Here is a 27744-nt window from a genome sequence, read left to right as displayed (position 1 = left end):
GGTGAGTCTTCTTGCTCTAAGTGGAAATACCTGGAGAGCGCATCTGCATTGCCATGATCAGTGCCAGGTCTATGCTCCACTGTAAAATCCATCCCCTGTAGGGAAATGGACCACCTAAGTAGTTTGGGGTTTTCACTCTTCATCTGATTTAGCCACAAGAGGGGCTTATGGTCGGTCTGAATCTTGAAATGAGTGCCAAACAAGTATGGCCTCAGTTTCTTCAGGGCCCAAACCACAGCAAAGGCCTCCCTCTCAATAGCTGACCAATTTTTCTCTCTGGGGGTCAGCCTTCTGCTAATAAAAGCAATGGGCTGGTCATGACCATCAAAATTCAGCTGAGATAGAACAGCTCCCACACCCAACTCAGAAGCATCTGTTCGGACAATGAATGGTTTGGAGTAGTCTAGACTTTTTAGGATAGGTGCTGTGCACATGGCCTGCTTTAGGTCATCGAATGCTTTTTGACAGCCTGCTGTCCACTGAACTTTCTTTGGCATCTTTTTACTTGTCAGGTCATTAAGTGGAGTCACAATTGATCCATAATTTCTGACAAATTTCCTGTAATAACCAGTCAGGCCCAAGAAAGCTCTAACCTGAGTCTGGGTGGTTGGAGAAGCCCAGTCCTTGATGGACTGTATCTTGCTCTCCAGTGGCTGAACCTGGCCTCCACCTACAAGGTGGCCCAGGTATACAACCTGTGTCTGCCCTATCTGGCACTTTGTGGCCTTGATAGTGAGACCTGCTTTCTGCAGTGCCTCTAACACTTTCCTCAGGTGGACCAGGTGATCCTCCCAGGTGGAACTAAAGACAGCTATATCATCAAGATATGCTGCACAGAAGTCATCCAGCCCAGTGAGAACTTGATTCACCAGCCTTTGGAAGGTGGCAGGTGCATTTTTCAAACCAAAGGGCATTACCACAAATTGATAATGCCCACCAGGGGTAGAAAATGCTGTCTTGGGCTTGGCTTCCTCAGCTAACCCGATTTGCCAATACCCAGCTGTCAGGTCAAATGTGCTTAAGTAGTTGGCAGAAGCCAATCTATCTATAAGTTCATCTGCCCTTGGTATTGGGTGGGCATCAGTCTTAGTGACTGCATTGAGGCCTCTGTAGTCTACGCAAAACCTCATCTTTTTCTTACCACCCTGGGTGTGAGGCTTTGGCACTAGAACTACTGGACTAGCCCAAGGGCTATCTGAGGGCTCAATGACTCCCAGCTCCAACATTTTCTGCACCTCTGTCTTGATGCAGTCTCTGACATGATCAGGCTGTCTGTAGATTTTACTCTTAACTGACAGACTGTCCCCAGTGTCAACCTCATGGGTACACCAATTGGTTTGGCTGGGTGTCAGAGAGAACATATGTCTAAAGGATTGAAGAACTTGTTTGCAATCCTTTTGCTGATGCTCAGAGAGGCTGCCACAAAAGACAACACCATCTACTGACCCATCATCAGGGTTCCGAGTGAGCAGTTCTGGGAGAGGGTCACTCTCCTCCTCCTGTCCCTCATCTGTGGCCATGAGCAAGCTCATGTCCTTCCTGTCGACATATGCCTTGAGCCTATTCACATGGAGCACCCTGAGGGGGCTCCTGGGAGTTCGAAGGTCCACCAGGTAGGTGACCTCTCCCTTTTGCTCAATGATTGTGTGGGGCCCAGACCATTTGTCTTTGAGTGCTGCTGGGGCCACTGGCTCCAACACCCACACCTTTTGTCCAGGCTTGTACATAGTCAGGACAGCCTTTTGGTCATGCCAAGCTTTTTGGAGTTCTTTGCTTGCCTCAAGGTTTTTAGAAGCCTTTTCCATATACTCAGCCATCCTGGAGCGGAGACCAAGTACATAGTCCACTGTGTTGGTTGAAGGCTTTTTGAGAGGTCTCTCCCATCCTTCCTTCACCAAACACAGGGGTCCTCTTACAGGATGTCCATACAAAAGTTCAAAAGGGCTGTAGCCAACCCCCTTCTGTGGGACTTCTCTATAAGCAAACAAAAGGCAGGGTATCAGGACATCCCATCTACGCCTGAGCTTTTCAGGTAGTCCATGAATCATCCCTTTTAGGGTCCCGTTGAACCTTTCAACAAGCCCATTGCACTGTGGATGTTAGGGTGTGGTGAACTTGTAGTTGACACCACATTCCTTCCACATAGCAGTCAGATATCCTGACATGAAGTTTGCACCTCTGTCAGAGACAACCTCCTTAGGGAGGCCCACTCTGGAGAACACTCCAACTAGGGCTCTTGCCACAACAGGTGCTGTAGTGGTCCTAAGGGGAATAGCTTCAGGATACCTGGTGGCATAGTCCACCACCACCAGTATAAACGTGTGCCCTGATGCTGTCTGGGGTTCCATTGGACCAACAATGTCAATCCCCACTCTTTCAAAGGGTACCATCACCACAGGTAGTGGTATAAGGGGGGCCTTTGTTGTGCCACCTGACTTACCACTGGCTTCGCAAGTGACACAGGAGCGACAAAACTCCTTGGTATCTTCATTCATGTGAGGCCAGTGAAAGTGTGAGACAAGTCTGTCCCAAGTCTTATTCTGGCCTAAGTGTCCTGCAAGGGGAATCTCATGGGCCAAGGTAAGAAGGAAACCTCTCTGTGACAAGGGGATGACCAGCCTCCTGGTTGCACCAGGTTTGGGGTCTCTTGCTTCAGAGTACAGGAGTCCATCATCCCAGTATACCCTGTGGGCACCTGTGGCGTTCCCTGCAGCCTCAGCAGCAGCCTGCTGTCTGAGGGGTTCAAGAGAGGGGCAGTCTACCTGTGCCTTCCCCAGGTCTTCTCTGGAGGGCCCCCCTGAGCCCAGAAACTCAACCTGATCAGGTTCAAGTTCTTTAGGCTCAGTTTCCCTCAGTTCTTTGAGGTCAGCCTCCTCTGAGACTTGATCCACAACCTGGGGCAAGGGGGAAGGCAATGCCTTAACCCTACTGCTCTTCTTCTTGGAAGGTGTCTGGTCCATTGTTCCAGGATCCAGCACCTGTTCAGTGGGGCATCTTCTGGCCTGTGACCTAGTCACAGCAAGCACATGTGCTGGCAAGCCTAACATTTCCATGTGAGTCCTCTGCTCCACTTCTGACCATAGTGATGTTTCCAAATCATTGCCCAACAAACATTCAACTGGGAGGTCTGAACTAACCACAACCTTCTTTTGGCCACTTACCCCTCCCCAGGAGAAATCAACAATTGCCATACTATGGTGGGTAGTGACATTGCTGGCATTGGTCACTAGGTAGTCTGTACCTAGTATGATCTGACCAGGGTCCACAAAGTTAGGTGTCACCATTGTGACACTGGCACAAGTGTCCCTGTAGGCCTGAGCCATTTTTCCATTTATAAAAGGTGTCTGCCTGTATTTGCCCAAAGTATTGGGACTTGCATCAGGGGATATATCCACATCCCCTGTACAGACAAGGACGGCCTGAGTGAGTGTGCCAACTAGGTTGTCATACCCCTCAGATCCCAAGGTTAACCCAACTAATCCCTTGGGAGGTGCACTACCACTACTGACTGTACTAGGGGGTGCAGGTGCCTTAGGGGCTGTAGTGGTAGGAGTGTGCCCTCCTTTCTTGGTGCACTCACTAAACCAGTGAGTTTTACTTTTACAGTATTGGCACCACCTTTTTGACTGGCCTTCTTGAGTCTTCTTTTTCTGCTGTGAAGCCTGACCCCCACCCTCTTTGGTTTGTTGGGGACCTGTCGAAGACTTCTGGTCATTTTGTTCATTCTTATTACTACCCTTTTGGTCTGCTTTCTTCTGACCACCCTGGTTCTTAGCCTGGTTCTGCTTAACCCTTGTTCTGACCTATCTGTCTGCCTTCTTTCCCAATTCTTGGGGAGAGGTCAGATCTGAGTCAACAAGGTGCTGATGCAACAACTGGTTCTGACAATTATTTAAAATCTGTTCTCTCATGATCAGATTGTACAATCCTGTGTAATCAGTAACCTTACTGCCCAGCAACCAGCCCTCCAACGCCTTAATGGCACAATCCACAAAGTCAGACCAATCCTGAGACTGAATTTTCTGGGTGTCCCTGAACAGCAACCTGTACTGCTCAGTTGTTAAGCCAAACCCATCAATCAGTGTATTTTTCAGGACTTGGTAATTGTTAGCATCCTCAGCTCAAGTAGTGAGGAGCTTATCTCTACCTTTGCCTTCAAAGGAGAGCCACAAGATAGCTGCCCACTGACTCTGGGGAACGCACTGGACAGTGCAGGCCCTCTCCAAAGCAGTCATCCATTTGTGGATGCCATCCCCTTGTTTAAAGGGGGGCACTATCTTACTCAGGTGTCTAGTGTCTAAACTCCTGCCCTTTTCTCTAGGTAAAATGCTGCCACCAGTGGGGTCTCCCCCAAACAATTTCTGCTCTCTCCAAAGGCAAGTCTCTCTTTGGCCAGGGCAAGTTCTTCCCTTTCAATCCTCAGATTGACTTCCCTCATCTTGGCCTCATGCTCTCTCCTCTAAGGGGATGTCATCCCTCTGTGAGAAGAGGTCTGAGAGCCATTGGTTCGAATGGATCTGTTAGAGCCTCTGGATAGAGACCTAACTCGTCCACTCCCAATGTTAAGCCTGCCTGAGAGTGGCCCTGGGGGTCCCCAAAGTCCATTCTCATGCCTGCTTAAGTTGGTCCTGGTGAGTCTACTGACTTCTACCTGACCTTTGTCTGCCTCATCCCCTGACAACTCCTGATCCTCCTCCTCTCCTTCACTAACTGTTCCATTGAGGTGGAGGTCAGGGTCCCCAAGGGTTCCCTCTAAGGGGGGCATGCTCCCATCTGGATTAGAAGGGCCTGGATTAGAAGCCCTCCTGGCATCATAAGTCTCTAAGAGACCAATCAGGAATTGGATGGTAGGGTTAGAACCCTGTTTTAGCTTCCTGGAGGTACACACTTGTCTCATCTCCTGGAAGCTAAGAGCTGCATATCTTGATATGACCTGTGGAGGGTGAACTGACACAAGGGGGGCCTCTGAGTTCCCTCCTTTGTCTGACATGCTTTTCTAGTGAGGTGTAAGTGGTGCACTTACCTACACTATTTGTTTGCCCACTGATCCCTTGCTAAGAGTTGTAGTCAGGGTGTGCTAAGCCCTGTTGAACTACAACAGCTGGTTCAGTAGAACTCAGAGTATTTTAAGCTAAGTTATATGTACCTTGGTACTTATGTGATCTTTCAAATGATATTCTTAGGATACGTGTGGTAAAACAACAGCAAGCTCAAATCCCAACCGCTGCTCACCAATGTCAGAAGTTGGCCTGATATGCAGTGCTCACTATTCTAGTGATCACTATGTATCAGTCCAAACGACCCTTATTGATGATTGGTTGTAAGTCGACCTTATAGACCAGCTATCCTAGTAGCATGGACAAGAGCAGTCTTTAGGCTAAACTCTAGAGGGCCAGCTGTTATACCATCACATATACCTCTTGAACACAAAGTGAACGGACACCACACAAGTTGTTATGAAAATAAAAGGATATTTATTTATAACAAGTCTACCCTGATTTCTTTATGAGTCAGGGAGCTAAGCACATAACAAAACTCTTAAGAAAATACTTCAAGTTGCACAATTTACACAAATGCCCGAGGGGCTCGAAAAACCATATACTACAAAAGTGGAATGCGAAATACTAGCAGGTAAGTAACTCGATCCAGAGGCTTTAGGATCGCTAGGACTACACTACAGAGCCTTCAGGTTAGGAGCAGGAGGCCTAGGGAGATCGGGTGCAGAGTGTGCACTCTCACGCGGGATGCGGGACAAAGTCTATGGATGCTAGTAAATGCAAAGTTAGTGTTCTCGGGTGAACCCGACTAGGTAGGTCAAAAACGAAAGTCGATCTAGACACTTAGAGAGTGGTTCTACGCTTAGCACCGTGGTGCTCGGTTTACCTAGCCCAGGGGCTGCGGCTGCATAGGGTTCAAGTGTCGTTGGGAATCCTCGTTGACGAACCAGGAGCCTGAAGTGGAAGTTGCTGGCAGGCGACCAGTGAAGATGTCCCGGGCTGATCCAAGGATGGATCAGTGATAAGGATACCTGTAAGCAGAGGGGACCGAGTTCTGAATCACTAGCCAGTGATTAGGTGGGCACCAGATTGGCACCGGTCGAGGTCACTCAGCCTGGTGAAGAGGTGACACTGGATTCTGCTGCTTCACGGACCAGGGCGCTGATGTCGACCAGGCTGGAGGTCTGCGAGCTGTCCCACGTCGGATGTCTGCTGCTGGCGAGGCTGGATCTGTTGAGGAGGCAACAAGCCTTGGCTAAGGCAAGCCCACGTGGCGACACAAAATGGCGTCAGGAGTGGACCAGGAGGGTCCGAGGAAGTTCCCCTTCGAGAGGAGACAAGGGCCAGTCTGGAGGAGCTAGACCAGCGGTGAAACAAACGTAGGACGTCGTCTGGAGGGTCACTAGCCAACGGGCAAGTGACCGGACAACGTGGCAAGCAACGCAGAAGCAAAAGGGCCCCACGCAGATCTGGTGATGCTGGGGTCTGGACTTCGGTGCTCGTGCTGCTTGGGGTTGGGGCTTCTCTTATCCCAGTGCACCCACTCGAGGGTCCCTCGGCGGTCGTGCTGGATCAGTGTCGTGCTGGTTCTGATGATAGCCGGTTCCTCTGGTCTCGTCGCACCCACGGTTCTCAGCTGTGCTGTAGAGGCAGGTAGAGGTCAGAGAGGGCAGGGAGTCCGGGTCTCGTCGTGCTGGTCGGTCTGGTTCCGGAGGAAGGATGTGCAGCAAACCGCAAGATACTTAGTTGGTGCCTGCTGATGCAGGGTGACTACTCCTTAGTCACAAGGGAGAAATCTTGAGAAGAAGTCGAGAGTTCCTTTCAGAGAAAGTAGTTTCAGGATTCAAAGATGATCTAATTTGGAAGGGTCCCCGCTCCTACCTTTATTCTAAAGAAAGGGGCTGGCACGCGACTAGGTCCTGCCCATGGGTGGGACCGGGAAGGGGGGTGGTTACACCCCTCTCCCTTTGTCCGGACTTTCCCCAGCTCAGGGGCTGGTGTGCCCCTGGAACTGGTTCAAGCCGGCATATGCACAGTGAGCACCGGGGTGCCACTTGCAGTCACCTTCCTCTGAGCCCTGCCTACCTGGGATACACAAAACCCTGTCTGGGATGGTGCTAGCACCGCCCCTGACAGGAAACCCTTTGTCCAAGCTCTCCTCGCTGGAATGACTCCCAGCAGCAGGAGGTCAGACTTGTGTCTGTGGTGGCAGCATCCATTTTGTGATGCTGAGGCTCGAGTTAACTTTAACCGGGGTTCACAGTTACATCCATGTCGTGTCCCTTTAGAAGGGTGGAATGCTAACCCCGTCGCCAGAATTGGCGAGGGGTTAGTATTCCAATTCGTATGACACCTTACTCGACATGTTTTGATAAGGCGATACCAGAGTTGGCAAATAACCGCGAGGATTGTAATGCACTTAAGAGTATATGGTACGCGTTATCATGGAACTGCTATTAGGACTTGGTTCCGCAAGCTGCAAACGGGCTCAGCTCATGCCAGAGCACCATCTCACATGATTCCAAGCACTCTGCCTTCAGGATTGTTAAGGCCTGCCATAGGAGTGACTGATAGGAATACATGTGTCCATTTTAGGGTTAGATATAGGTATACTATATCTAAAGCAAAGGGTGATTACACCACCTTGCCCCAGCTGTCGTGCAGCCAGTTGTGTCAGATTTAGATGGCCAGCCAGGGTTGGCATAATACATGCTGCAGCCCCTGGTAGGCCCTGGGTATGCCTATGCCCTGGGTACGGGGACTGATAAGGTGGCCCAGTACCAATTGGTATATGCACCTAAGGTACATGTGTTAATTTAGTGAGAGAACAGCTAGGCTGTGGGTCTGATTAGCAGGCCCACAGCCAGGGAAGTCGTAAACCAGTGAAGCAAAAAGCAAAAATCTGGGGTGATCATAGGATTGCAGACCCTACTCTCCTACACTGGCCCCCTCAGGGTGGCACCCACTGGCGAGTGGTCGGAGAGACCACGGGCCATGATTTAGGGGTCTGAAAATTCCCCCAGTTGATCAGTCCGAGTCAGGAGGTGATCCAGTCTCGAGAAGCACCCGGCCTGGCTGAGTAAAACGTATATTGTCTCACAGAGGGATGATGTGCCCACCATAAATCGCTTGGGCCAAAAGACTCCAGAAAGCCCTGTACTCCCCACTCCCCCCGGAATCCCCCCCCCCCCCGGATCTGTAAAGATCTGCTGTAAGGACTGCGTTTATGTCTCCACCCACCAGGAGAGTCCCAAGGGGAAGTTCCGTCAAGAAGGCCCCCAGTCGGGCATATGTCATTGAGTGGAGGCCCGGCGGGACATAGCTTGAGCAGAAAACAATTGTGCGTCTCTCCCATCCACCCGCCACTGCCACCATGCACCCTGAATCATCTGTCCATTTCCCAGAAAGAACCATCGGGAACGTCTTGCATAGGAGGATGCCCACCCCCCTGGAGCCAGATGTGAAGCCCGAGTGGGCACCCATTCTGTACCCAAAGCGATCCAGGGCCTGGCAGCTGTTGCCCCTTAAATGCGTCTCCTGCAGGAGAACCAAGTCAGGGGAGTGTCGCTTCAGGTGTCGTAGTACAAGGGTTCGTTTAATCTTGTTACCTAGGCCATTGACGTTCCACGTTCAAATCCTAGCCTGTGTCCGGGAGCCCATGAAACAATCGTGTCCCACCCACTGTTCGACCGGAACCTACAACTTTGTCAGGAAATACCCGCCACCGCTGCCCCAGAGGAATTAACAAAGAGCTGAGCATAACCAACCCGTTTCTAACACCCCAGCACTCCCCCTGTAACAACCAAACACCCCATCCCCCCAACTCCCCCCTCCCTGCCAGGTGAGCCTCCAACCACCCACCAGTGAAAACAGCAGAGTGCCTGTCGCCCCAAATCCACAACAAAGAACATACCAGAGGAAACGTGGGATCGCTAGCCCGAGAAAGATGCACATGTATCATGTCGGATCGTACCCCCTCCCATACGAAACACCCCCTCCCCTGGTGTCCCACCCATGGCCCTGTGCCCCCAACACCCGACCCAACAAACAATGCGATCCCCAGTCCGTGAGCAGCCTCAGTCCATGTCTCACTTCAAGGTCCCATGGTGAGGCAGACCCCCCACCCCCGGGATCCAAGCCCTCCAGCCCCTGCTTCCATTACCTAAACTCAGTTCAGGCAGGGACACAGGCGTACTTATGAAATCCCCTACCATACCATAGTCACTCCACCTCCTGCCCCTCCTCAACTCTGGGAGCCCTCCCTGGATCCGGGCTCAGCCCTCGGCCACCACGCTCCACCTGCGGATCTTGTCGCTTGTACCGCTGTCCCATCGTACGCCACCCCACCAACCTGTCGACGGCATCCGCTGGTGCATCAAAAAAGTAGGCTTTGTCTCCGTCCAGAACCATGAGCCATGCCGGGAATAGCATCATGTATTTCACTCCCGCTTCTTGGAACGCCCGTTTAACACCATCAAATGAGTGCCGCTGGCGTTGTACCTGGAGTGTAAAATCCGGAAAAAAACAGATGACAGCATTGTCTCGATGAAGGTCTCCATGGACTCGTTCCGCCTGCAATATGGCGTCTCTATCCCTAAAATTAAGGATGCGGGCAATGATCGTGAGCGGGGGGCTCCTGGCTTCGGCTTACTGCCCAGAGCCCTGTGCGGCCGCTCAACGGAGAAGAAGTTCGAGAGGCGCTTTGGCTTCAAGTGGTTCAGGATAAGGTCTTCAACAAAGAAGTCCAACGAGGGCCCCTCCATCTCCTTTGGCACACCCACTATACGAATGTTATTGCGCCTGACACGACCCTCCTGATCCTCCAGGCGGGCCCACACATCCGCCTGATTTTTAGTGAGTGCAGCCACCTGCTCCTCCAAGTGCTTCGTCTTCGCCTGCAGCCCAGTAATGCCGGTTTCCGCCGCTGCTCCCTTGTCGGACATCTTGCGGAAATCCGCCCGCAGGAGATTCACCTCCTCCGTGACCGAGTCCAATTTCGGCTCCATCGTGCCCCGAAAGTCATTTCAAGTATTTTTCAATGTGGTTGGATTGGCCTGATGCTCTGTTCCGGCCCATTGTGGGGCCCGACCACGCCGAGGCACCAACAAAGCAATTCGGTCAGTGCTTCTGCGCACCGGCCACCAGCCACAACCAGAACACTTCTGCGAGCACTCCAGGCGCGCCGGCACCCCTGTCCCCAGGGGTGACCACCACCAGACTAGACTGGACACTATCCATGGCGCAGGCGGCGGGACCGTCAGTAGATTAGAGGCCTCCGGCTTTGGGGTGCCCCACACAGCTCACAGGGGGTCCCAGCAGGCTAGGACCCGGCCAGCAGTCCAGAAGGGGCCCCCCGCAATGCCAGGTACTCGCACCACCACAGGTCGCCGTCTGGTCTCACGCCGTTCCCGCCTCCCAGGCCGGCCACCTCCGCAATCAGGCTCTTGCTCTGCTGCACTGGGCCCCTCTCACCGTCCAATCAGCTCACCGCAGGATATCGCAGGATTCCACAGGTCAATGGAGCACCCCCTCAGGGCCAGGATAGCCGCAGCCTCAGGAGGACAGGACCAAGGGCGGACTCTTCTTTCCCCATGCGTAGGGGCCGCCGCACTCCTTGTTCAGGCCGCCTGTACTCACCCAACACGGAGCTGCCGAGAGACGTCTGTGCCCCTCCATCACCGGCTTCACAAACAATCAGGCCCCGCTGCGCTTAGGCCCCGCAGCTGTATCTCACAGCGGGTGCAGCGTCAGGGCCCGCTCTCGCTCCTATCAGGCACGCCGCCGTGCCTCCGGGGAGCCACCGCTCAGATCTGCCTGGCGGCCGACATTTTGAGGACACGACCACCAATCCTTCAATGCTCGCCGCTGGCATCCCGGGGCACTCGGGGATACTGAAAGCACCGCCGCCGACTGCCCGACCGCTCCAACAACAGCGGGTACCTTCGGCAGCCGGGGCGGCAGGATATTGCCGGATGTCGGGAGAATCTCTCAGGTCCTCAGCGCAGCCCCGGGACTATGCTGCCATCTTCTTCGGCTGCAAGCCACGCCCCCCAGTTAGTGGAATTTTTAAGTAAAATCGAAAAACCCCCACTGACATGACCCTTTCCGAACGCCTAGCATAGCAAAAATACACAAAATATCCATCATAATCAAATTCTTTGCAAGACCACGTTTCCTGTAAGCATATAATTAAAGGGTTCATCATTTTCAGAGAATTCAATTTTGTTTCATTGGGACCCAAACCAGCCATATTCCAGGACAAAAGTAGCCCACCCAGGCTACCTCAACAAATCAGTCCTTGCTGCTTCCAGATGAGTGTTATTCAGGGTTCTTGCAACCCAACTCCATTGGGCATATTCTTCTTCTATGTCTAAGGCCTGCGGGGCAACTGGCACATTGGGCACAACACTTATTGAGCACCCTCTCCAGTCTATGGAAACCACTATATCTTTGGAATTGCCCACAGGATACTCGGTATTGGGGTCCAGTACATCCAGCACCACTGAATTGGTAGCCCTTGGAACTTTCAAATAATGGGTTTTTGGGCCCGCATTTTGGTATTCCTCATACTCATTACAGAATGCTTGTGCCATGTTCTAGAATTTTATAATGGGCCTACCGTAGGCCTAGTGATGGATTAAACCTAGAGATATTGTTCCATAATTTACTCCATTGTGCATAGGTAACTGTGCTCCCTAGGATATGATCCCATAGACTCCTGTGTCTCAGTATGTGAGCTGTGGATGTTGTGTTAAGAAGTGCACCACTTGAGTGTGCCTGTGGGAGGTCTATTAAGGTCTCTGCAGCAGTTGTCAAATGTACGGACATCACCGTCCATTATACAAATCGGAGATATTAAGGCACCCTTCTTCTCTCTATAGACCAAAAGACCCCTGTGTAAGTGCCGCTGGGTAAGCTTTATTTGTATTGAATTGAATAGGAGTGTATGGGGACCGGAGGTCTTTAGCCCATTCCGGTGAGTCACCTTGTCCCTCACTTTCAATGTAGTCCTGGTAGGCATATTTAAATAAGCTTTAGGGGAGTAGATTCTTTAGGTTTCCAGATAACATCCCAAATTGTCCTTCCAGTGATTGCCCTGTCCATATTGAGCCAATGTTTATCCGATTCCCTCGTGGACCATTCCGAGATCAGCCTAAGTTGTGCTGCCTTGTAATACATTAGGAAATTTGGAAGAGCAAGCCCTTCCTCGCCCTAGGAAGCAATAATACTTTATTAGAAAGACGGGCTGTGTGGTTGTGCCAAATGAAAACTGTGAGCTTGGAATGCAGGGAGATTAAAAATTGCATGCCCATGTTCTCAGGGACACCAAAAAAGAGATCAGGTCCTGTTGTAATTGGTGAAAGAGAGGAGGGTAGTTAGTCTTGTAAAGGTTTTCAACCCGAGGTGTTATCTTTATGCCTAAATATCTGATCTCTTTATGTGCTAACTGGAAAGGTATATTGGAAGCCAGGGTTCTCATTTCCCCCCACAGGGACTGTCAAATTAAGAAGGAAGGACTTGGCCAAGTTTACCTTAACTCCCTGCAGCAGTTCGATCGACTGAAGTTCTTGTTGTGAAGCTAATAATGAAGTCTGTGAGGATCTAAGCATCAGGAAAACATCATCCATGAATCATGAAATATTATGATTTTCCGATCCAAAAGGAATCCCCTGTATAAGCGGGGAGTCTCTTATTCTTGCTGCTAAGGGTTTAATACTTAAGGTATAAAGTAAAGGAGAGAGGGGACATCCCTGTCGTGAACCCCTTTCCAACGCAAAAAGATCAGAAGCAGTTCCATTGACCATAACTCTCGAATGAGGGTTAGCATAATTAGCTTAGATCTGCTTAATACATCTCTCACCAAACCTGAAGCATCAAAGAGTGGAGAAGAGAAATGACCAATCTAATCAGTCAATGCCTTTTCGGCATCTAGCACCAACAACACTAAATGTATCTTCCTCTTCTCCACTTTTTACAGGAGATGGACCACTCTCCGCAGATTGTCGCGAGTCTGTCTCCTATTAATAAATCCTGCCCGATCAGGGTGTATCGGATCCAATTCAACCAGTCAAGCAGAACCTACCTCAACTATCCCCGGAAAAACCTTGGGCCCAGAAATGATCTTCACAGAGGTCTGGTCCTTATCCAAGGAAGTAAAGGTGGCCATAATCTTCTCAGTGCCTTTAAATTTATATTTAAATTTGTGGGTTTCTAACGCGCTAGAATCGACTCCCGAAGGAGTATCTCTGCGCCATAGACCGCAGGGGACCCCATCCTGGCTTTCCCTGTGAGATGGTCTCTACTGGGTATCTCCAAGGTGAAACCAGGCATCCCCAGCGTTTGTGGGGGCCGTTGTGGAGATGAGGCAAGCTAATGCCCAGAGTTGCCGAGTGTGATCCCTGGTTAGAGAATTATCGAGTCCGCTGACCCTGGTCCATGACCCTGCCGCGTCGGGAATTGAACCCTGGTCACGGGCCGTCCTCTGCTCCCGGGTCTGCCGCCTCTAACCAGTGAGCCACACCACTCCACTAAGAGTCTCCAAACAAAAAGACTTGAGCCACTGGCCCTGCCTCTAACTGTGCCAAATATCTCAATTGGCATCCACTTTAATTACAAACAAGCAATAGGGCTCAATGAAGAACTCACAACAGGTGTTCCCCTAGCACGCAAGTGGCGTTTTAGGCCCATCCTGATGAAATGTCTGGAGAAGTCAGGCTTCTGGAGGCCATGACCTCTTTGACTTCTTAAAATATGAAAGCTTTATCTAGATGCTGAGTAGTGAAGAAAGATAAGGTGCTGTTTTCTCTGATGGATTATGTGAAGGATCCTCGGTTAATGATTGGACAGGATATGATCTGGACTTATGGGAGTCAAAGTGATGAAAGCCTGTATTGTTGACTTTTTGTTGGCTGTTGTGAAAATAACTGAAGAAAGCAATGCATAGTCCTCAACTCTGGTCCTGTCATCATATTTGAATAGTCACGTAGGGAATTCTTGTAGCATAAAACACATTTAAAGTATAATAAACTTTAGTAAGTTTTAATAAGTAAAGAGCGTGTGTTTGTGTCGTTACTTAGTGGTTGTGATGTGCTAGTGTCTATTCAGTTACTCAAGTGTATCTTGTGGGCTGCACACTTTAGATAACTTCTCTACATATACAAATATGACTGTGTATGTGCAATTATGTGTACAGCATCAAGGGCCAGATGTAGGTAATTCCTATTTACCGACTCTTAAATACCGAATTTTACCGATTCGGTATTTACCGAATCGGTAAATACCGAATCCTGCAAGGGTGCAGGGGGTGTCACTTTGACACCCTCTAGCACCCCAATTCCGGACTTGTGTGCCATGTGGCACACAGACATGCCATAAGGGCATGTCTGTGTGTCACATGGCACAGGTGTGCAGGCACAGATGTGCATGCACACCTGAATTCGGTATTTTACCACTCAATAGGATTGCGTGGTAAAATACCGATTCTTAAGGGCCTGTGGCACTCTTAGGAGTGCCACCTACATGTGGATTTACCGAATCGGTAAATATACTGATTCGATATTTTACCGATTCTGTAAATTTACCGTTCGGTAAATTTACAGAATCGGTAAAATATAGGCCCCTACATCTGAAAACCCTAATACCGGTCGGTAACGGCCAAATTCGGCCGTTACCGACCGGTATTAGGGCTCCTACATCTGGCCCCAAATGTGCAAAAGTTTTAGTGTGTTGTAGTGCTTCCGCGTCCAGTATGACGAATATTGACTTAACATTTCCTTTTTTCCTACTTAGCTTCGGATGGCAATATTGACAGTGAGTATTTATAGAAAAACTGAACTTTAAATTCGTTAGATCTACTTGATTTTATAATTATTGGGAACTGTTAAAAACAAACATGTTTTTATTTACAGTTTTACACAAATCCAAAGGATCCTGAGGTGAGTAACATCAAATATCTACAACATAGATGTGAAACCATGCACAGGTAGTCTCAGAATTGACCGATTGTCACTCATTGCTTTTCATGTAAACGGGTCATTCGAGGGGAGCTTCTCAAAGCTATTCAATGCCAAAATCAGTGCACTGACCATGGTACTGTCTTCACGTCTGACTCTGTGAAGGCCCTGCTTCTTTCTGTTTTTAAGAAGCCTCTCTTCATCTGTTTTTCCCCTACTCGAGGTGCAATTGATTTGCAATTTTCAACTAGCTTTCTTTGTTGTTTATTCCCTCTTACAACACCAAATTTAGATAAGAAGAAAATGTGTATTTTGAAATCGATTTACTATTTTCGCAGTTTCTGGTTTAAGGTTGACTACAAGTCAGGTTAAAGCTATGCCTTGTTTTAAGTAGATATTTCTTGTGTAGAGTGTACCAGTGGCTCCCAAAGCCTAATTCTCACGAGGTTACGAGGAGTCTTTCATGAGACAAACATAATTATTTTCATTCTTGGCTAGACCATATGTCTATTTTAGTGCTATGGATTACTGTGTGTATCTATCTTTAGGTATGTATGTATATGGTATTCCTATAGTACTCTACTAGTCAAAATGCAGCAGAGCCTTTTGAAAAGGAAAAGAAAAAGGCAAAATAAAGTCAGCATAAGGAGGTGACCGGAAACCAAGAAAGAGGAACTTATTCCGTCCTAGAAAATCCTTTGGTAATTCTGTGGGATTATGAATGTAAATCCAGAACAACTGGAAGAAAGCCTATTGTTGTAGAGATAAATGACCAACCACATACGAAACATGAAGAAGTTATGTTTCTTTATTGGAGCATGCCAAAGTAAGCCCCACCTGGAGCAACATCCTTGCTGCTCACCCCATGCACTCCAACTGACATTTACTCAACCAGGTTTATATTAACATTCTAATTACATCACAGTCACTCTGGCTGAGAAGCAGGGAAAATAACACTAAGGGGAGAATACATGGCATGGAAATGAAGATACCACACACCTTCCTTCTTTATGGAAAGACTAGAAAATATAAATCCAAATAAGACAGTAATAAACAACATCGATAAAAATGAGAACGAATCAAGGGAGTACAAATTCAATCACACAAAACATAAAATTAAAAGGACCAGAGTAGAGAATAATGATACAAAGGTGAGAATAATTATACAAAATTAAGGATAACACATACATATATCACCAGGGAAAAAACCCACACTTTACCCTCTCCACAGACAATATAATATATAGGGGGAACAACAATAGTGACACCTTATAACAGTCACTGACTCTGAAGTATAGTGCAAGGGTGCAATATGTATGCCCCTACGGGTGCCATACACCTACCCAATAGTAAAGTGCAAAACATATGTCCCTGCGGGTACAACACATATGCCCCATTCACAAGAGTGCAATGCGTGGGCCCCAATGTGTGCCATACACCTGCCCAATAATAAAGTGCAAAACATATGCCCTTGCGGGTGCAAAACATATGCCCACAGCAGGGCGCAAAGAAAAATGCCCCAACCCCAGTACTAGAAAGAATTTGTAAAGTAAGTATTTGTTTGGGTAGGTACTAACAGGCCCCAACACAGCAATATTTGGATGCAGGAAATATGCCCCATAACTTGTAACTGCAAGAACTGTTTGGGCTGCAAAGCAAATGACCAACACCAGAAATGGTAAGTAAGTATGGTTTGGGTTCCAGAATCCCTGCCCCATCACCTGGAACTGTAAGAATTGATTGGGATACAAAAAACATGCTCCAGCTCAAGTAAAAGTATGTGATATATGGGTACAAAATATAACCCTCACCACAATGAACAATAAGTAACATTGGCATAATGATCAACACATGCAGCACATAGGAGTTACTCCATACTTTGTAAAGAATTGACAAGTAAGCATGGCAAAGACAAAAGAGAAAATACTAGGAAAGCCAATAAAGCACAGCATCAGACACATTTTGATACAAAAAATCTTAGCATGAAGTAAATGCCAAGCATAATAGGCAGTCAACAGCAGAACTATTAAGCATGGCAGAAACTGAAGAATAGGATTTAAATATATGCTTAGACTGCGTGCTTAAATTTGAAAGCACTGCGGTGAGTAAAGCGCGAGCATCTTAAAACTGTCTATTACAATTGAAGGCAACTATAGTTAATAAAAAAGAGGTTCTCGCTGCAATAGCCAAAATAGTTTCCGCCAAAGCCCCAGGACAGGACGGAGTGCCTGGTGACCTTTTTAAAGCTAACCCCGAAGGTTGGGCAACGTATTTCACCATCTTTATAAATGCATTGATGGCAGGCTCTCCAGTCCCTAGTTCTTGGAAAGCGGCCGAGGTGATTCCCATTTATAAGAAGGGCCCCAGGGAGAACCCTGCCAACTACCGTCCAATTAGTCTGATAGACGTGGGACAGAAGTTGGTTGGCAGGGTTCTCCTTGAAAGGATCCTCTCGTGGGCAGAGGAAAACAAAATCATTTCCCCTTACCAGGCTGGTTTCAGGGCATGTACTGGTACAACTGATCAAGCATTTAGGTTGCTCCTCCTCCACTGGAAGGTGGTTACCATCAGCAAAGGCGGTCTTTATTTGGCATTTATTGACTTGAAGACAGCCATTGACCTGGTTCCTCGAGATCGATTGTGAACTATACTGGAGGAGATGGGGATCCCGCTTCCAATCCTAAACCTCTTGATACGTATGCATGAAGGCACTTATGCCCGCATTAGATGGGGTTCTCAAGGGCAAACAAGCATTTGTAAATGCAAAGGTCTTGCCTTTGTGATAAATGAATAACAATTTGTTGTTGTAGCTTGTAGCTTGGTGAGCAGTTGTTCAATATAAGTTAGTCTGTTAAATTGTTATATCTTGTTTATTGAGAAAGGCAGTATATTGTGCTGTTACTGGTGGCACTATAAAGCGGGGAGATTAGGTAAAGGGCAGAGGCAAATTAAAAAAACATGCACCAGATAAGTACGCTTAAAATGTGTGCAGCAATGGGGAGATTAGGTAAAGGCCATAAAAAAGGCCCACAATCTACTAAAAACTGATCCACACACTTATGTGTCGGATCAGCTGAATGGGCACTTCCACATTGCTTTATAGACCACACCGACCCTGGACGGGTGACTGGAGTTTTCTCCTGAAACCTGCCTGCGGACTAGCCGCGGTCCATGCAGGTAACAGCGGTGGGGCGGTTAGGCAGTGTTGGAAGGCTTTTGAGGGACGAAGCCAATGGAAAATGATTTATTTAATTTTCCCCTCGGCATCGTCCCTCGAAATCCCCCCCCCCCCTCAACGCCGCCCCACCGCTGTTACCCGCACGGACTGTTGCCGCTGCGGTCAATGATCTGAAAAACCAAGGTCAGTACAGCAGTGGTCTGGAGAACTACTGCTGACCTCAAAGCTTTTACCCTCTATACCCACAGGCTCAAGGCGTGTGACGCTTCGCTTGAAGGTCAGCGGTGAAAAATATTCTTAAAGTGCTTCAATACCTTGTCATGGTAGTAAGAGCAACTATATACATACAATACAACAGCAGCTCCTGAGCGCACAGGCCATTATGTGGACATGCAAAGCTACAAGATCTTTCCTCACCATGTAAAAGCCTGGAGCCCCACACCACTTTTATTTTGTTGCAGTTTAATGCAGTGCGAACCCTCCTCAAAGGTACTGGAGCACTTTACATGAGCATCAGTTACATTACACGAGTTCACATTCATTTCAACGCTCCCGGGAGTAAAGTTGATTTGGATTTGCCCATATTCACAGGATGTTGAGCCGACGCCAGACTCGTACCTGGATCCCCAGTTTCAAACCCAGCAGCTCTGATCCTGCACTCCAAAGCCACACCAACAACATTGCGTTTGTTAGGAATTAAATAAACTAAATACACCTGTGCAAGAATGAAATGTCTTAGCGAACTAACACGTCTGCAAAGTCTCACGAAGTTAAATAGGTGCATATTTTGAAAGGAGAACGGGGCTTGTTCCCATTATGGTCTGCAGTGCGCACGTATTGAAACACAGAATAAAAAATCAATGTTAAGCAGTACTGAAGAAAGCCACGCACTCACGAAGCATCAACCCTTTCTTGTGAAGTGCCTCTCATTTGAAAACCAACACTGAAAATGCATTCTAACAGTGAATTTCAACGCCGTGCCTGGTAATCAAGTGTAAAAGTGCGTAAAGTTAAAGAAAGAAGAAACTTGACATTTTGCACAAAAAAAAAAAAGAAATAGAAAGAAAAGCAAATGTGTTGCCAAACCATTCTCTGCAATATGCAGATATTTGTTGAACAAAAAGGCATGTTACACTTGAATTGGACTGTGTGAAAGCACACAGCCTGTAATATCGCTTGTAATACGCTGCTGTTCTATGCTGGTGTCAGTGCTCCTTTATGCAAGAGGTGTGCAGGGTGATCTTAGGGTGCTTCAAGCCTCACACACAGTAGGCTGGCATTTTTCCGACTACCATTCAAACGCATTGCATTTAAGCGTTCCAAAGTGGCACCGTTCATTTTGCGCACTGCTACTTGTAAAGAAACAGAAAGATTAAATAACTAGAGTGGGTCCCTGCTTTGGTATCGGGGGTACTAGTGAGTGCGCTGCTTGGTTTTCAAAGTTATGTGAGCACTAGAGTGGGTCCCTGCTTCATCCTTGGGGGGGGGGGGGGGGGGGCGGGGGGGGGGGAGTGGTGAGTGGGCGTTGCGATCAACGCATTGGCTTCCCACAAAGCATGTAGCAGACACACTTAAAAGAAGTTTCAGCAATGCAGATGAAAACTGAACTTGGGTCGTGGGACACTGATTAGAAAAACACATGAGGAACAACAGGAAATAGTATGCTACGGGCAATAGAAACAGAGGAAAAGTCAGTGGCAAGCACACAAATCATTTAACACAATAGATTTCACTTGCACAGCGCAAGAGATGTGCAGGTGAAACCTAAAAGGGGCTCATGCCTACACCCAGGGATAGATGGAAAATTGAGAGAGCCCCACAGCGAAGTCAGAGGAGGGTCTCCCACACCCATACAGACGTTCAGGGTGAAGATGAAAGGTAAGTGAAGCCCCCCTCAGAACCTGGAGCCTGACCCCCTTCTCGCCATGGAGGATGCAGGACACTGTGTTACACCCCAGCTCTCACCCCAACAGTGCTTAATTTATGCTGGTGTTTGTCAGTGCTCGCACCGGCACTTATTTTTAAACATCAGCACATGTTTATGAGAGTACACCACATAGTGGCGCTCTCAGCCAATGTACTGAGCTCAGCACAAGTGTTCAGCAATGCAATATATTCCAAAATGATATAACTCGGAGTTCCAGGTCATCTCTACAGTTTGTGGCGACGTGCAGTACTCCAAAATGTCACACATTTGTAATCATGATGGTTAGTAGGTAATGCTGGCACTACCATTTGGCTGCAAAGGCAAGAGCTGCGGACAGGGCTGGACTGGGAACCAAAACCGGTACTGGCAAAGTGCTCGGCCGGCCCCCCCACCACCCAGGGAGGTTTGTGGGTGCGACCGCACTCTTTGTCAGGGCCGGTTTTTGGGCGATTTTGTTACAAGGCCGTTTTTGCTGCAAAAACGACCCTATAACAAAAACGGCCTCCAGTGGCCCAAAAGCGGGCCCCACCCTTGCGGCGCACTGGGGGATTGCCCGGTGCCTGCAACGGCCTGTTGGGGCCTGGCTGCGGGTGGTGTTGGCTGCTGTGAAATACCTAGGGCCCTGGCAAATACAGTTGTACAAATTAGGCCTTGTACCCCAAGCAGAATCTGAGGTCCAACTTAGCCTCAGGAGCTGCCCAAATGGTGCAAGAGAACAGGAAAGGGGCATTTCTGGCATTTGGCCCCATATTTTGGTATAACTTGGACTCTGAGATCTCAACCATGCTGTTGAGGAAGTAAATGAAGACATGCCTACTAAGCAATCCTATGCAAGTGCCTGTGGGCACCATGGGGTAGGACTTAGCTATTCTTCTTTTATAGAGACAAGGCTATTTGGCCCACACTGGTCAGCGTAAGTAACACTAATATGCCCAGGGGAAATGGTCTCAGCATCCAGGGGTGCTCATCACACCCTCAGACATCAGGCGAGGTGCCTTTTTATGCCATATTACACCCCGAGGCCTATTTTAAGTGATGCGGGAGCACTCCGACAGCACATTTCCATTTTACCTTTAGTGTTACAAGTCATCGCCCTCTCATGCCCACTAGATCCACTCCCTCATCGCTTTGCAGGTCACCAAAACCTTCATCCTCACCTTTTTTAATATCTACTAACCCTCTTCCTTACCATCCACATCTGTTGCTCATACCGCCACTTAGCTAACGCTACCACACACTGGGTTCACCCTGCCTCTGGGTTCACACTACCACAACCATCGATTTATTTGTGCCAATGCCATTCATTTATCAATACTGCTGCCACTGGGTTAACACTACCACTGCCACTGATTTAACAGCGCCACTGGGTTAACGCTAGACCTCAATACACACTATTACTAGGTTAATACTGGAGCTGCCACCCTGCTAATGCACCCCTCCACTGCCACTGATTTACCACTGTCAGTGCACTCGCTTAACACTATTCCTGCTGCTTGGTGAACACCATATCCGCCATTTGTTTAAGGCTGTCATTTTCTTTCTCTTTAACAGTAAAATATGTCCATCGTGATTTTTTAATTAATTTGCATTTGACTGTGAATTTAATTATAACACTTGACCGCATATGAAGCGGATTACACATTTAAAAGATCAATAATTCAGTGCTGCACCTATGTCATGACTTTGACAGTTTATTATGCGCACTGTATCGTTCCTTTTGCACATTTCAGGGCTTCTATTGTTTTTGTTTTATTTCACCTGCCTCTGAGGGTGTTAGTTCCTGTCAGTCTGTGACGCAGCAGGCTTTGCTGTTTATCCCCTCCTAGTCCTCGTCCACACTCCCACGACTGGCCTCAGAGGAGGCACCGGCGATGTCAGGGGAATCCAGGCCTGAAATAACCCCCGCCCCCGCCCTGAAACCGGACGCTAAGGAGCACCTGCCGGGACTCGAATGTTCATCAAGATGCCTGGCAGGGCACCCGCTGGCATCGGCCCAGCAGCGCCCGGTATGCCAGGCACGCGCCACCACAGCTATATCTGGGCCCTGTCAGGGTTCCTGTGTTGTCACACTGGGCAGCAGCTCCCCCTCCCCTCCCCACCGAAAAGGGGCGGCCATCTTCGTGGTGTCCTTAGACGGAGGCAAGAAACATACCCGAAATAATAATTTCTTTTTAACGCGCACCTCACACATTCATCCCCGCTCCTTCACAAAATAAAGAGAAACTGATTGGCAGGAATCTGCTTACCGGGGGCTCGTGCGCCTGCAATTCGTTTTGCAGTGATGTAGAAGCCAGGAGTATGTTTGGAAGGCACTCGGGCACTCGGATTGTGTAGGCAATTCTACTGGCTTATAATGACACGTTCGAAAATACCGAGCCAAAGCAAATTCTAATCAAAATAAAGAATCACTAAATTCAAGTTACAAAACAAGTCAGGTCCCGGGCCGCGCTGTGATTGGCTGACGTCACGGGGGTGTCCCGGGCCGGCAGCCAATCACAGCGCGGCCCGGGGAATGACATCACGGGGGTGTCCCGGGCCGGCAGCCAATCGCAGCGCGGCCCGGGACAAAGGGGCGGGGCTTTAAAAAAGCACCAGAAACGCCCCCGAATCGCGTTTTCGAGAGAAAGCGCGATTGACAGCCTCTGTCTCCCAATGGCTAGCCTCCATTTATGGAGCTAGCCAATGAGAGGCAGAGGCGGGTCATCGATCATATATAGAACTCAATAGGTTTTTTAGCGAATGCTCACTACGTGAGCATTTGCAGGCAAAACCTAAAAACCGATAGGATTCCTGTTAAGCGTGGGGTTAGACAGGGGTGCGTGTTAGCCCCAACACTTTTTTCTTTGTTTGTAAATGGTGTTGTCTCTTTTTTTACTTGAAATTGACGCAGATGCCCCGGTTCTGGCAGGCGATAAAGTGCCCACCTTACTTTTCGCAGATGACACCTTGCTGGTTTCAAAAACCCCTGTGGGCTTGCAAAAATTGTTGAATCGCTTTAGTCTGTTTTGCGAACTTAGGGGCCTAGTCATTAACACCACCAAAACTAAGCTTCTCTATTTCAACCCAAGTAAGTCCTCCAGGTCCACCCTTTTTCTTGATGGAGAACCATTGGAGCGCATAAAAGAATTTGATTATCTGGGAATCAGAATTTCTCATAATTTGAAGTGGCAGCCCCATATTGATAAAATGCTTTTGAACCACAAAAGGGTGCCTGGTGTTTTGGGGCGGGAACATCGCATGTCCATCTCTAAGCCCATTGCCCCTGCCCTAGATATATATGCTGCAAAGGCTGTGGGCAGCGCCCTTTATGGTGCCGAGCTATGGGGTTTCGAATGTATTAGTGCACTTACCACTTCTGAAAATAAGTTCCTTAGAGAGCTAGCATCCCTTCCGATGGGTACCCCCATCAAACCACTATTGAGTGATCTGAGCCGCCGCCCTATTCGGGACTTAGCTAGGCTACGACCTCTTTTATACTGGGCCAGGTTATGGCGGACCCCCGAGCTCTCTAAGTACCTTGATGGCTTGATAGAGGTTATGAACCTTAATGGTTCTCATAAAGTCAGTTGGATCCGCAACATTAAGAAGCTTTTGAGTGAAATTGGTTTGCCAATTAGTTGGGAGCGTGGAGCTTCCGTATCCAAGCTTGAACTTAAGCGAGTCTACTGGAACTGGGTGGATGAGCAAGATCTAAGGGACCCAAACCAGGGTAGGCTGACCGAGGAGTTTAAACAGCATAAAAATCAAACCTCGCTTGGAGCCTTACCTGGACCTTATTGTAAAAACAAGGGATAGATCGCTGTTCATCCAGTTCAGGTTGGGAAATTTACCTTTACATGATTACACTTGTAAGTGGAAGCCCCCGTACCAAACCCCATCCGAGTGCCCTACCTGTAATGGCGTCACTGAAACTATTGCCCATGTTTTTTTGTGTGCCCAGCCTACGCAAAGCCGAGACAGAGATGGCTAAAACCTACATGTTTACTGATCGGTACCAGGAATCATTCCGTAGCTTTGAGAATTCTAAAGACCGACACCAGCACACGTCTAGTTTGTGGGGTTGCTAAATTCTTGAGTTGGGCCGGGGTAATAAGAGCAAAATCTTTGAGATGACTCAGTTTTTAACCAAACCTTCTTAATTTTTACTTTCACAAAGCTTCTACTGTTTAATATGCCTCTTAACCTATTTATTGTATTATGGATGTTTTTATTGTAACTAATTCTGCAAATTGTAAAGACCTATGAATTGTGGTCTTCTTTTTATTTTTTATCCTGTGTATGTGCTTTTATGATATCACGTGTTTATCGAAATAAAGCTTTGAACTGAACTGATTTGAAGGCACCACTGTCTATTACAATGGATGGGGTACTCAGAAATGTCCTCACAGCCTTGCACAAAGCGATTGAGGCTCATTTGTCCCTGGCTTCATTCATGTTTATTACTTTATGGGGGCACTGTTGCATTACTTCTTGGAGTCATTAATACTTAGCACATTTATGTTTATTTCTGCATGGGACCATTGTTGACTCATTATTCTGTTGGACTGCTGATGCTTGTGACTGCCTAGACCGTTAAGCCTTATTACTTTATTCTTGGTTTTTCGTACTGCATGAGGATAGAACAGATATTCTCTAATTCTATGTCAGGACTGGAGGCGAGGATTTTGCCCTTCGCTCTTCACTTTTTTAATAGCAGCCAAAACAACATATAACAACTATGTTTACCATGAACCTCTGGGAAAACAGTAGTGAGAAAATGTTCCTATCAGCCACCGACATGGGTCCTCCAATCAGGTGTGATGTTGCCCAACATATTCTGGCTCCACTGACTTCCCATCCTCTTTCTTTGCTGCTGTGCAGCAGAGCTAAGTCCCTTTTTTCTCTTGTTAAAATTTCATATGCTATGTGTTGATAACTGCTTAGAGTATGGTTATTTACATGTTTTAGCTATTCTGCTAGTGATTCTGTATATCACAGCGCTTCACGCGTCATTTGTAAATGCCTTAATATGCTTGCTGATATTTCTTGTGCTTTGTGCATAACACATACTTTTTTTGTGTGTTATTGTTGATTCGGAGTGTTTTTCTCTCTGTTTTTTCACTGAACGAGGGAGCGTTTCCGCTCCTACGCAGCCTCTGCCTGGACTTTTGGCGCGGCATCATCCTCTCGCCTCCAGGGGGCGCCGGAGGCCTTGCGGGACAAGGCGCACACTTTCGAATTCCCTGATAGGATCGAGCCGCAAGCTGTAATTCCAGAGCTGTGTGTGGCCTGAGGGAGACGCGAGCCGTAGTTCCAGAGCTGTGTGTGGCCTGAGGGAGACGCCGTTTTTGGTGTAGGACCGTTCTGCTGTAACTAACCGTTGCTCCCTTTCAATTAACGCTACACGTTGTTCCCTATTTTGGACACATTACTCAGGAGCAGAGTCTGTATTCCGTGTGGCATGCCTTGAGCTACTCAGGATCTGTACAATTAGCGCGCTGCGCTTGAGGGGAGTTACCTAGGCCAAAGGTGTTAAAATGATTATCTTTCCTATCAAGGCTTCCTTCCCATGGCAGTGACCCATAAATCTGCGGGGTTTCTACTCACACTTCACCAAGTGGCTGACAATGAGCCAGTGTTGAGCAACCTAAGTAGGCTGCAGGTCTGTCACCCAGACTCTAATATATTTACATCCTCAATTAACTCATTTCAGGATGGAAATGGGTTATGAGGAGGATTCCCGAGGGGGAGATAACACCCTGGCAGATCTCCCTTGGGATGATGATTTTTATGATGCAGTAGACGCATCAATCTTCAGGGCAGGAGGGGAAGCTATGACCTTCCTTAAGGACAGATTGTCCAGGAAGATTGATCAGACAATAGCCGCCTTACTCACAGCTCCTGCCCCCCAGACCGGACCTTCAGACACTACTCCCCCGACTGACCTTGCTCTGCCCCACCAAATGTCCATAGAGATGCAGGGGTAGACCGAAACAAGCCTTTCTGACAACCCAACTGACGCAACCGCCCCTGCCACTATCAGAGAACCCTGTGACCCCAGATAACGCTAGTCCTGATGACGCAGGTGATCCTGATGCTGAACCGGGCCCTTCCAGACCTTGGCTCCCCTCCCGACCATCCCAGGACAATTCTGACATGTTGGATTCCGAAGACATTATTCATCCCTGCTCCTCAGAATGGGTCCGGGCGGATAAAGTTGCCAATTATGTGGCTTTACATATTCGCAAACCCCTGGGAAAGTATGCGCGCAACTGCCTGAGAGCAGAGTGCCCTAGACCCTCTCTCGAGGGGAAAGTGGTTCTCACTCCTGAGATCGACACTAGAATGGCCAATTCCCTCCAAAAATGTATGAGAGACATCAAAAAGGGTATCGACAGGGCCTGGCGGGCATGCCAGGACAAGGTTTTGGATGCCCTAGGTCCCCTAACAAAAATTCTACATATGGCCGAAGAGGCCAAAGAATCAGGGTCCATTATTTCCCCAGAGGCACTCTCAGGTTGGACGCAAAGCGCCATAGTATTTTTAGGCAATGCAAATCGTGCCCTTTGCCCCAAGCGTCAACGCTGCCTCCTTAGTCAAGTCAAGTCAAGTCATAAGATTTGTATAGCGCACTACATACCCAGAGGGTTTCAAGGCGCTTAGGAAGGGGGGGAGGATTATTTGTCAAATATCCACGTTTTAAGCTGCTTTCTGAACGCTAGGTGGTTCTGGGTGAGGCGAAGGTAAGCGGGGAGTGAATTCCATGTTTTGGCAGCCAGGTATGAAAAGGATCTGCCTCCCATGGTGGTCTTGTTGATGCGAGGTACCGTGGCGAGGGCTTGGTTGGAAGAACGTAATTGGCGGGAGGGGGTGTAGAAGGACAGTCGAGAGTTGAGGCAATCTGGTCCGATGTCGTAGAGTGATTTGTGTGCGTGGGTAAGCAGTCGGAAAGTGATCCTCTTATTGACGGGTAGCCAGTGGAGGTCTTTAAGGTGACCGGAGATGTGTTCGTTGCGTGGGATGTCTAATATGAGCCTGGCTGAGGCGTTTTGGATTCGTTGGAGTTTCTTCTGGAGTTTAGCGGTGGTACCTGCGTAGAGGGTGTTTCCGTAGTCCAGTCGGCTCGTGACCAGAGCGTGGGTGACTGTTTTCCTTGTTTCGGAGGGGATCCAGCGAAATGTTTTTCTGAGCATGCGAAGAATGTTGAAGCAGGATGAGGATACGGCGTTGACTTGTCTGTTCATTGAGAGTGAAGAATCCAGGATGACGCCAAGGTTCCGTGCGTGGTCTGTCGGGATGGGTGCTTTTCCAAGGGCTTCCGGCCACCAAGAGTCGTCCCAAGCAGAGGGGGAAGTGCCTAAGATGAGGACTTCTGTTTTATCTGAGTTCAGTTTCAGGCGACTTTGTTTCATCCATTCGGCGACTTCTTTCATTCCTTCGTGTAGGTTAGTTTTGGCGGTGCTGGGGTCCTTGGTGAGAGAAAGGATCAGTTGAGTGTCATCCGCGTAAGAGATGATGTTGAGGTTGTGTTGGTGGGCGATGTCCGCGAGGGGGCTCATGTATACGTTGAAGAGGGTGGGGCTGAGTGATGATCCTTGAGGTACGCCGCAGATGACTTCAGAGGCATCGGACTTGAATGGAGGAAGGCGGACTCTCTGGGTTCTTCCGGTGAGGAACGAGGTGATCCATTCAAGAGCTTTTCCTTGGATT

The 27744-nt window shown here is 48.4% G+C and overlaps 1 protein-coding gene across 1 annotated transcript in view; it reads left to right on the top strand.

The window, feature by feature from the left end:
- Positions 1-27744, top strand: part of HORMAD2 (HORMA domain containing 2) — a 599551-nt gene that overhangs the window by 322634 nt on the left and 249173 nt on the right. Inside the window, exons 4-5 of the mRNA XM_086943209.1 lie at positions 14787-14807; positions 14906-14932. Coding sequence (XP_086799335.1) covers positions 14787-14807; positions 14906-14932 — 48 coding nt within the window. The remainder of the gene's footprint in view (positions 1-14786; positions 14808-14905; positions 14933-27744) is intronic.

This window comes from Lissotriton vulgaris, chromosome 11 (assembly GCF_964263255.1).
Source record: "Lissotriton vulgaris chromosome 11, aLisVul1.2, whole genome shotgun sequence".
Taxonomy (NCBI): Eukaryota; Metazoa; Chordata; class Amphibia; order Caudata; family Salamandridae; genus Lissotriton; species Lissotriton vulgaris.
This window is presented reverse-complemented; position numbering and strand designations above follow the sequence as displayed.